Here is an 11,954-nt window from a genome sequence, read left to right on the forward strand (position 1 = left end):
CATTTCGGCTGTAGTTTAGCTGAACTCAGTTCAGTCACAGTGTTGTCTTAAGGTCTGTTTTTTTTTTTTTTTTTTTATAATTCAACTTTTTAATTGTTCAACAGTCAAAACTATAGAGTACATCACCACAGTAATCAGTAGTAATCACCTTTGCAATTACATATTCAGCCACTAGTCACCATCAGTGGAATAGAACCAAAACAAAAGCACATGGAAATTAAACAGTTTTTAAGCAGTGCTATTCAATTTACACCATTTTTATATGCTGATTAAGTTCTGTTGTAAAGATCATCAATTATTAAATTAGTTAATTTCATCTATAAAGTTCTGCTTTGATGATGTCATTCAGCTCAGTTCTCATACAACAGTGTCAGGACAGTCAGATCAATGATATTGTTGAATATGTATATACGGCGCATCTATCCCACATATAACAAGCAGTCTTGGTGCAGATTACTGGAACATTTGGATTACAGCACAAGAATTTAATACTTTTATGATCATTTTATTCAGTTTGTGGTGTATTTTCTTGTATTTTTTGGCCACTACAGGGCCGTCATTCTTTGCGGTATGTGGGCCGAGAGATATGGGGTGTTGTGTGGACCGGAACTGGGCCAGATAAAATGTACTATGTGGATATGGTTTAGATATAGGGATTTAATGATGCATTAAGAATTTTGCTTAATGTTCATATTTAGTGGTTTAGTGAAGAAAACTTTAGTGCATGCAGTGTTAAGGAATTATATGTATAATTTCATGTGTCGATTAGGTGATTCAAGAAATACAAACATAATGGTCTTTAATTATCCTACATTAAGTGATACAAGGTATTCCTCCTGGTTCTGGAAGCACTGGAATTCAAGTTTGTATGTGTTTTAAATAATGATTGCTCTATTTAATAAATGTATGTATGTTATTCTTTTCTTTTTCTTTTACTTTGTGATATGGACCTGAGGGTCCGAAATAAAGTATGAATAGAATAGAATAGAAGATCTAGATCACATATGAGATGACGCACCGACTCACGTAGAGACCTTTCAGTTAAAAAAAACTGTAAAAAAGACACACACACACACACACACACACACACACACACACACACACACACACACACACACACACACACACACACACACACACACACACACAGCTCTGGCATAGATTGCCTGCAGATGAGGGACTGATAGAAGTGGTTTACAGGATCTCCTAGAGGACACGCCTTCAATGCGTCATTGTTTCTGGCTGGTTAAAAGCAGAGTCGAGTGTAAAGGATTTACAGAAGACACTGGTAAGAAACACTTCAGTCTACAACCTACAATGAACCAAACAGACAGCAAACACATTTTGGTAAGTGTGAGAACTGTTTTATGTGTGAACTAAACATTTTAACTACTGTGAAAAAGTCTTTGGTTGGTTTAAACTATGGTAAATTAACCATTACCAAGCATGTAAATATAATCTTTTCACTGAATGACTGAAAGGGATTTTGTTTGTTTTCTACATTCTTCAAAAATAGTTTTTGGTTTCCATTTTCTTGTCTTGAACTGTTTCTTATCCCTGATTTAGACATATGTGACCCTGGACGACAAAACCAGTCACATGGGTCAAGTTTTTTAAATTGAGATGTATACATTACCTAAAAGCTGAATAAATAAGCTTTCCATTGGTGTGTGGTTTGTTATGATGGGACAATATTTGGCGGAGATACAACTATTTGAAAATCTGGAATCTGAGGGTGCAAAAAAATCAAAACATTGAGAAAATCTCCTTTAAAGTTGTCCATTTATGTTTGCGATTGTGCTGCATTCACTCACAAAAATAAATGTTTTATATATTTACGGTAGGAAATTTACAAAATATCTTCATGGAAAATTATCTTTACTTAATATCCTAATGATTTTTGGCATAAAAGAAAAATCAATCATTTTGACCCACACAATGTATTGTTGGCTATTGCCACAAATATGCCCGTGCTACTTAAAGGAATAGTTCACTTTAAAATGAAAATTCTGTCATCATATACTCACCCTCATGTTGTTTCAAACCTGTATGAATTTCTTTCTTCTGCTGAACAGAAAGGAAGATATTTAGAAGAATATCAGTAACCAGGCAGTTTCTGGGTCCCATTGACTTCCATAGTAGGAAAAAAATATACTATGGAAGTCAATGGGACCCAGAAACTGTCTGGTTACTGACATTCTTCTAAATATCTTCCTTTGTGTTCAGCAGAAGAAAGAAATTCATACAGGTTTGAAACAACATGAAGGTGAGTATATGATGACAGAATTTTCATTTTAAAGTGAACTATTCCTTTAAGACTGGTTTTGTGATCAGCCAGATCTCACATATGTAATTTGAGAGTTATATATTTAAGCTGAATACTCTTGTAACTCCAGGCAATATTTGTTGGGGTGCTCAGTACTCTATGTGTCGAAACATGCCCAGAGAACCATTTCCAACTTCCAGATTTGCAGTGCTGCCTTAACTGCCCAGAAGGTGAGCTCCACTGACTATATAATAATACATCTGAATATATTGCAGTGACCACTGTTAATCACTAAATAATCATTCAATGCAAATCTACAGGTTGGTATGTTGTGAAGAACTGTTCCGAAGGACCTGGAGTCTACATTGGTGTGGATTGTAATAAATGCCGCAGCTGTGAAGGTATGTAAAAACTGTTTCACCGCTGTTTAGATGACTGAGTTTATAGACTAGATGAATTTGCAGACCAGACTGTGCTGTTCATTTCAGTTCTGCTCTGAGAATACAATCCTTTTTCTCAACCTATAGAAATTGGACAGATAACTGTTTCCAACTGCATGCAGTTCGCAGACACACAGTGTGCCATGGGTGAGAATAATACTTCATTTCTTAAATTTTTCATATATTTCTGCAGCTTCAATAATTTATGTTTTTGTAACATCTTTTGAAATGTTTTTTTTTTAGTACATAGTGGTATGCAAATTTACAGAGCCTAGTTTTAAGGAAAACTTTTACAAGAGAACAAAAAAAAAACAAAAAAAAATTCTCAGGGGACCAAAAGTATTGATATAATTTGTATTTGTAAACCCATCTGTATGCTGCTTTTGTTCTAAGTTCAAATTTTCCTGCCTATGTATCTGACCTTGTTTTTTTCCTTTTCATATACTTTCCCTTTTACCTGCTGCTTGTCATTTATTTTAGTTTATCTTTTATTTCTCTTAGTTCCTACTGCAGACCCATCCGTTCCTACACATCCAACACAGTTAGAAGGTGAGTCATATTTCATATAATCCATCATCAGATATAGTTTTTTCTTCCTTGCCACAGTTGCCTGTGGCTAAGAGAAGTAAAGATAAAAGTAATATTGCATTATTTTATACTATATTGCTTAGGGGTGGGCAATATGACCAAAACCATAAAACCTGATATGCATAATTGTATTCATGGCAGTGATAAACATCACCTAATAGGCCTGGATCTGCCTAAAGAAATAGGTTTGTCACTAGAACAAAATGTTATGAATTGAATTTCATGTTCCTCACTATCACTGCAAATGAATTGACTAGACTATTTGTCATATGTTATAAATTAGTTAGAATATAAAATCTGTCTTTTAAAAAATACAAGATAATATGCCTCGACCCTGATACATTCCTCAGGGTCATGCTGATAGTATTCCCCTTGTTAGGGTCATTATTTAGAGTACTTTGCTACCCATAGCTCGTATGTTATCACCCTTCACCACCCAGACTCAGGTAGAGAAACAGACTAGTTACTCCCCCCCATTTGGGAAGGTTGAGGATGCTCCCTTGGAGCCAAAGCACTGCCCGGGCTGGCGTCTGTGACTTTCGAAGCCGTAGGCCTTACAGTAGGCCTCATCGATAGTCCGGTAGCACAAGGTTGTACTCCCCTTTCTTAAAAGGGTCGATAACACTTCTGCTGAGTACACTGCCTGTTGGTAATGTTAAATAAGTACAACGAGGCCCACAGAGATGAAGCCCCTTGAAGGCGGCTCCCCAACAAGTGGATGCGTAGCATTGCAAAGGCATTAAGTATCACTTTGCAGCCTCCCTGTTTCTAGCCTAGAGCCTGGTCAAATCTTATCAGGTTTGAGCATATTGTTCCAGAATCTATCTGAGGATCATTCTGTATGAATACTTAGCTCCTTAAGTCTGGTCGGAAGGTCGAAGGACTCTCACGAGGCCTCCCTGTTAGATCAGCCCTAGAGCTGGAGGTGCCCCCCCTTATTAGGGTCCCTTTCAGAGTGGCTTTGAAGCACTGTGTAGATCCAGGATTGAATAGAGTTACTCTCCTCGTTCGCAAGGGTTAGAAAGCGCTATAGTGAGTTCTACTCTCCAGGGTGCCCATCACTATGATCCGGTCTAAGAGCGATAACTAAGATTCCTCTACAAGTGAGGAAAATAATGTTAGAGACTCTGTTTAAGAAACAGACAGGTTGTTGGCAAGACTAGGTCAGTAAAATAGACCAGGTCAGCCTCCCTGGTGGCATGTGGTGTTGACTTTATGTCCCCCTCAAAAAGTGACTGGACGGGAATTCTTTTGGACCCCCTGGCCATATTCCCTTAAAGGAACCCCTTCCATGGAAGCTGTTGGTTCCAAGCCTTTGAGGGGCCTTGGTAGGCCTTCATTGTATTGGAGGCCTCTTTGAGGCTTATAGCTTGGGCAGTGGCCGTAGGGAATACTGTCACTGACAGTCTGTATGTGACCCGAAGGGTGAATGTTTTGCCATTTCAGTGAAATTTGACGTGTACTCCCCTCAGCATGGTGGCGTTGGTATATCGTTCCCCATAGCGTCAAATCAACGCAGTGCGAGTTCCCTTTCGCAAGGGAACGTCTAGGTTACGACTGTAAACTCTGTTCCCTGTGAACAGGGAACGAGACACTGCGTCTTTCACCATGCCTCGGGGATGCCTGCACAATAGTCCCTTCAGCCGGTAAGTTGTTTGCATGTTCTCTAGGCGCCCATTATATACTTCTGGGTCGCACTAGTAGTGACGTCATAGGCTGTCACCGGCCAATAGGATTGCCGTGATTAGATAAGCGTTTCAGACACTGGTTCACATGCAGGCGTTCCCCAAAGCGTCAAATCGACGCAGTGTGAGTTCCCTGTTCTCAGGGAACAGAGGCTACAGTCGTAACCTTGACATTTTCATTGGTAGTCCCTTTGCAAGATGTTGTTGGGCCAAGAAGCTAAAAAGAAAACGAAAAGAAAAGAGAAAGGAAAACAACAACAATAATAATAATACTAATCCAACCAAAAATTATAATCAACTCTACGAAATACATTCAAACACGATATACAATGGAAAAGTACAGTTGTTTCTCGAATCTGAGTGAACTGGGATCATTTTGACAATGTTGTCGTCTGTATGTGAAACTTTTAAACAACGCAAAGGAAAAACATTTATGTTTATTGTACACTGTTGTCGTGTAAATGTACCCTCAGATACCCCTCAATAAACCCATGCAGATATACACAAATAATAAATAATATATTTAATAAATAATAAATAATATATGAACATATATTAACATATGCTAATTGCTTTGCCCCATTTCCCCCCTAGGACAACTGCCACAGATAACCTTGTGAGTTTATCTTCTTTTTTTAACTTCTTTGCTTTTTGAAAACTGAATTCATGGTGAACGTTATAAAATATCGAACCAATCCTCAGGTATGGCTGCTCATTTGTGGTAGTTGCTGTCTTCATGCTGGCTGTGATCGTGGCAATCTCCTTTAACAGAATCAGTAGATCTGGTGAATCTGATGAAAGCTCTGCAGGTAAACAACCAATCTGTTCTTCATCTTTTGTCATTCTGTGTACTGACACAAACACTAATGAAATCTTGACCGATGTGTGTTGATTGTGATTTTCAGGAGAACCATTCAATATAAAAGACACAGAGACAGTCTAAAGAAAATCTTAACTCAGGAAAAGGCCGACATCATGTGAATTATCATAAGGATTCAATGAAATTAGAAATACTGCAATACAAAAAGTTCTATATTGTTGGTCATAAGGTGCAGGCTAGTTCAGAATATTTTTTAAGAGTCAGTAAACATACCTCTCCTGTGACAGGAGATCATAATGTGATTTGAGTTTACTCTATAGAGGCACTGAAAGCTGTAGTTAAGAAGATGCTGTGAATGTGTACTGTAGGTATGTGCACATCTGTTTATTTAAAAATGTATCTGTAGTCAGATATAGCTACTGTATTTTATAATGATGCTGTGTATCATTTTTATTTTATATATTTTTTTATTTAGTTTTCTAAATTCATTAAGTGTATTTTTTTGTATCAGATATTTGTAATTTGACAGAATTTTATTTGTCCAAATAAATATAGTTCTATTTTTTCCTCAGTGGAATCGGCACACTTTGTATTAGGCGTCTCTAACTACTATGTACCTACATTAAAAAATTAAATAAAATAATAATTGTTTGGTACAACTTATTGTGTTGATGTTGTATTGCAAAAGACTTGTGCTGCTATTGAGGGTTGATACGGGTTGGTTAGGACAGGTTTTGGTTGGTTTAATGGTGGTTCAGGGGTAAGAAGGTTCAATAGTGTCATAATAGATGGAATTACAAATTACATGGAGGCATTTATAAATAAAGTATTTTTTTAAACTACAATATAGAAACATGTATGTAAACAATGTAAACACTGATACCTATGCTGCAATCTGTTTGCAAATTCATAGAAAAAAGTTTTTCAGCACATGAAAATAATGCAAAAGGAACTGTCATTTTGGACTTTTGTTTCTTATGAATTATGATGTGTAGACTGCCAAGACAAATATAAAATTTACCCTTTTTTTTTTTTTACAAGGTCAATCCTTGTGTAGTCATTTGTCTGTATTTGGTCCGTACGGACAATACTGCGACTGTTGCATACATCAACCATCAAGATGGTCTACGCTCCGCTTGCATGTCGCAACTCGCCCGCCATCTCCTCCTATGGAGTCAGAAGCATCTGAGGTCGCTTCGTACCATTTATATCCCCGGCCTGCTCAATCGTGCCACCGACGAGCTCTCATGACAGCCTGTGGCCCCAGGAGAGAGTAGACTCCATCCTCAGGCAGTCCAGCTGATCTGTGACCACTTCTGGGCCGCACAGATAGATCTGTTCGCCTCTCTGGACTCGTACCATTGCCGGTTGTTTTATTCCCTGACCGAGGGGACCCTCGACATAGATGCACTCGCACACAGCTGGCTTACGCAAGTATGCGTTTCCCCCAGTAAGCCTTCTCGCACAGACACTGTCAGGGAGGACAAGGAGCAGGTCTTGGTAGTTGCCCCTTATTGGCCCAACTGGTGCTGGTTCCCCAAACTGATGCTCCTCTTGACAGCCCCTCCATGACCCATTCCTTCAAGGCATACTTACGCTCTGCAGTGAAACCTGTTTGTTGAGTGGTGTTCTTCTCACCGAGAAGACCCCCGAAGATGTTTGATCGCTACTGTGCTTTACTTTTTGCAAGAAGTGCTGAAGCGAAGGCTGTCTCCCTCCACCCTCAAAGTGTACGTTGCCTCTATTGCCGCACATCATGATGCATTTGATGGAAAATCCTTGGGTAGGGCACCGGTGTGTCTTCTGCTGATGTAGCCCGCCTGCTTCAAAGTTCGACGTGTTGAGTGTTCAGAGATGCTCCTCTGCAGACCTCGGTTGTAACGAGTGGTTATTTGAGTTACTGTTGCCTTTCTATCAGCTGAGCCAGTCTGGTCATTCTCCTTTGACCTCTTGCATCACCAAGGCATTTTCTCCCAAAGAACTGCCACTCACTGGATATTTTCTCTTTTCTGACCATTCTCCGTAAACCATAAAGATGAGTTGTGTGTGAAAATCCCAGTAGATCAGCAGGTTCTGAAATACTCAGACCAGTCTGTCTGGCACCAACAACAATGCCACGTTTAAAGTCACTTTTTCACACCTATAGATTGTTTGTTTTGTTCTGAAACAGGGACTTAATTTGTTACAATGTTGCAGTTTCTTCCTCTTCTCACAAGGCAACTTTTCAAAGCATACCAAAATGTGTTCACGCAAGTCACATGCAGGCACAACCGTCCTCTAATTAGCCAGCGTTTCCTCTGCGTCATCCATCAAGATGATTAACAAGTTCGCTCCATGAGCTTATTGTGGCTTTATTTGTCGAGACACACGCAAACACTATATGAATGTAGCCATCATTGCCGCTGTTAAATTATATACTATTCGTATTAATACTACAGCAAATTCAAACGTGCAGTGTCAAGACACACACAAACACTATACGAATGGTATAATACAGCTAGAGCAGAAATCAAGTCTTCATCGGGACAGCATTCTCGCACTGAGAAGCGATATTACACAACATTTTAAGATGAAGAGGTGCTTTTTTGGTTTTCAACTATGATAACTAATGTGCAGAATCCTCATTCACCCCAGAGAAGCTGAGCGTCCGTGGGCGGGACATAATCGCAGCATTTATCCAATGACCATCTAGTTCCGAAGCACTGAAAAAAACTGTTCAAAGCAGCCCCATTGAAGTCAATGGACGCTGGGCTTCAACAGGGAAATGCACTGTGATGCTACGGGAATGTATGAGAAGGAAATCGAGTCAGCCGACCTGCTATATGTAACTGATTCTGAACGATCCCCACTGGTGTGAAAACGCACCAGGTTCCGAAAAATTACTCAGTTGTGAAAGCACCCTTGGAGCATTTCACCCTTGGGAACATTCATCTTTATTGAAAGTGGGTCATATTTGTAGTCGAAATGTAAAATAAATTTCGAATTTGGTGCCTTTTTGACAGAGGAAAGACAAAGTAATTTCAGGGCGCATTTGTATGAAAGACAACAACTCCCACAATGCACCACATTGCACAGCTCCGCAAGCCATTCCCACTAATCCAGAACAGCACATGAGGTATCCGCCTATCAGAGAAATCACTCTTCCGTCTACAAGGCTAGCTACCACCAGAGCTTGAAATTCATTTCACACAAAATTTCTAGTTAGTTGGCAAACTCATTAGTGAATTACTCCTCGTTTGTATTTCTTTCGAAATGGTGAATTATTGCATGGTACTGGGATGTTCAGTCAGAACATATGCGGTGCGAAACTAGGATGGTTCACAACACAAACGTCCGTGTCCTCGTCTGATTCAGAGATTTCGTCCAGGAGAAATTGGCATCGTTGAAATTCTTTGCAGCAGACAGACTCTATCTCTGTGTCCGTAGGCGCACAGTGAGAGCACCGGCACCACCAGTCCGCCCCAGCTCGAGCCATTCCAGGCTCCTTGTCCGCGACAGGCAGGTCTTCCGCCTCCTGTTCCTCCATCAGCCTCAGCTGCTCTTAGCTATATTGCGGCTCGTAAAAGTAGCCACCAACATCTGATTCGAGCATCAGACTTTTAAAATCCTCTTCTTCAATATCATATTGAGTACCTTCCGCTATCGTCGTAACTTCACATCTGGCTCCCAAGCGGCAACCTCCCCGTCTCTCTCTTGAAACCAACACGGAAGTGAGTTAAACTGCAATTCATTGACTGGCCGCTTGAGGCTGGCTGCACAAGTGCAGGCATGAAAACAGGTCAGGGGTAAAAAAGGTGAGAAGGGTGCGGCATATATACCCCCCCCCCCAAAAAAAATAAAAATAAATGTAATGAGTGAGTAGGAACGCGTGAGAGTTAACACGAACAGATGAAATAAGTACAAAATTCTCACTTATTAATAGAATTGAACTATACTCCACAGTGATGAATCCCCCCCCCCCCCCCCCAAAAGCTGTAAGCTGCATTGGTATAGTAATACCAGTGTTTCTCACAGGATTTTTTGGATCACTATGGTGAGTGGACCTCTGCCACTCTAGGGGGGTTCGGGGGCATGCTCCCCCGTCAGAAAATTTTGTGCTTTTTAATGTTAAATTCATCAATCTGGTGCAAATTAAACAAAGAAAAATTCAAAACTCTTTTAGTTACAGTGTCTGTCTACATTAATACTACAATAATAGTTATAATATTAATCCCATGATAGTAATGGCCATATATTGTAAAACAAATGCACTGAAAAGATTAAAGATTTTGTACTAATTTCTATACTTGAAAGAGTATATTTCTATACTTCACATTAAAGATGTGATTGGGCTAGCCCAGTGTCAATCAAGAAAAGAACCAATGGGCCGCTGATCTACGTGTTTCATCAGGTGTCAGAAAAAAAAACTAGCGCTGACTTTTTTTTTTGACCAATGCATTACACACTAATTACGCACTGTCTAACCCAGCGCCGCCAAATAAGCAAAACAAAACGTATGGGCCGCCGATGTACGAGTTTTATTGGCCGTTAAGACAAAAAAAAAAAAAAAAGTATGAGATGTATTGGTCCAAACAAAAAGCACGTCAACCCACCGGGAATCTCCCGGTAGTCCCGATGGCATTAGCCAACATGCCTGGACGTCACACAAAACAAAATCCTACCTGTAGCCTTTCACCATCCACTTATTTAGCTGCTGTCGCATCAGTTGACATGCCATCTCATTTCGACCTCTTTCTTTTTCTATTTTTAGCCCCCGACAGCTTCTTTGGGTTATCCATCTTTTTCGACGACAACTCACTACTGTTACTCGTTCCTGCTCGCTCAGAGCTCACGGCGCCCGCGCCCGCTCGCGATATTATCCCGCCCACTTCTATGTAAAAATTAAAAATAATGACATTGGCAACATCGCTGTCTGTATCTGACAGGGCAGTTAACATAGTAAGCTACCTCAGGCTTGCTTTCCGACGTGCGGTTCTTTGTTCGGCCGTGTGTCCAGTTGTCAGACTCGCGGTGTAAAAGACTTTGAAAACATTTCTGCCCTAAACATTACTCTGACTCGTATTGGCTGTCATGTTTCGGCATTAGGAATGATGATTGTTTTTTAAAGCTGCGAAGTTTATGGTAACTTTATAGCGGGTAAATGCTGGCCTCGACCCCCCCCCCCCCCCCCTAAATATTTTCTCATCGGATCTGCACAAATCACGTAGGTGACCCATTTTGGTTTTAAAACGGCGAATTTCGCCGAAAGGTGAGGAGTTTTCATGCCTGCAAGTGAGTCAAATCTGTATCTCCCCCATGTTAAAATTACCAACTTTACAGCAGAAAAAAACATGTTTACAGCCTGGTTCTCTCTGTGGCTTAGGTCTATACAGCTAATTTTGCCCTTCATAACAACTGTGAGGGGGGTGAATTTTTTTATAACTCATCTGTTTAGTTGATTAATATTGAAAGTTCTGCATAATTAAGGGTGTGTCCACTTTTGAGTGACAGGTGGATCCCGCTGATGTCAATGCTAGCCGTTTGTCTGCTGTTAGCCGCGTCACTACTCACTTCACCTCAGCAAATTTTAGCTGCTGAACTTGCCATCTCTGCAGTGTTTGTGCTTTTTTCGGGATTATTTCATACAATTTAATACACCCATTACTTCGCCCATGGCTTTGGATTCCGTCGTTGTCGTCGAGTATCGTTCGAGAGAACAACCAGCGCTGTATTTCAGTTGTTTTCCTCTGTGAACATGCACTAATGGATGTCTGACAATTTCGTTGGTTTTTGGAGTTTTCAGATTTAAAAACGTCTATAAAGGCTCGTTCGTTCTGCTCTCACGGAACAGATTGATTATAATATGCTTATGTAACGTTACCGTCAGATGAAATCCTGCAGGGGTCGGCGCTTTCTCCGTCCAATAAATGCACATCCTTGAATGAGTGCGGATTTCTAGCGCATTTACTTGAACTTCATAGGTAATATATCTATGGTTTAACCCATTTGAGAGGCGGCCAAAATCTGAATTTAAAATGGACTGAATAAGCTCTCTACGAACTTGACGAGCGATGGCGCGCTGACGGACCATAGACTATAAAAAAAGAGTGACTGACATGTAACTGTTATGCACATAAATCACTGTCACACACACTCTCTCAGAGTACTGCATAATA

The 11,954-nt window shown here is 40.2% G+C and overlaps 1 protein-coding gene across 2 annotated transcripts; it reads left to right on the forward strand.

The window, feature by feature from the left end:
• Positions 1 to 1,250: 1,250 nt before the first annotated feature.
• On the forward strand, positions 1,251 to 6,460 carry LOC307150630 (uncharacterized protein). 2 transcript variants are annotated; one of them, XM_079858013.1, is made up of 8 exons: positions 1,251 to 1,347; positions 2,397 to 2,496; positions 2,587 to 2,667; positions 2,794 to 2,853; positions 3,208 to 3,255; positions 5,574 to 5,595; positions 5,682 to 5,788; positions 5,885 to 6,460. In XM_079858013.1, the coding sequence occupies exons 1-8, from the start codon at positions 1,318 to 1,320 to the stop codon at positions 5,920 to 5,922; spliced, it is 486 nt and encodes a 161-aa protein (XP_079714139.1). In that variant the 5' UTR covers positions 1,251 to 1,317; the 3' UTR covers positions 5,923 to 6,460. The 2 variants fall into 2 exon arrangements, with proteins under 2 accessions (XP_079714139.1, XP_079714140.1); XM_079858014.1 differs by lacking the exon at positions 2,794 to 2,853 and having other exon boundaries at positions 1,275 to 1,347; positions 5,885 to 6,423.
• The last annotated feature ends 5,494 nt before the right edge of the window (positions 6,461 to 11,954 follow it).

The sequence above is a fragment of the Squalius cephalus genome, assembly GCF_949319135.1.
Source record: "Squalius cephalus genome assembly, chromosome: 22".
Taxonomy (NCBI): domain Eukaryota; kingdom Metazoa; phylum Chordata; class Actinopteri; order Cypriniformes; family Leuciscidae; genus Squalius; species Squalius cephalus.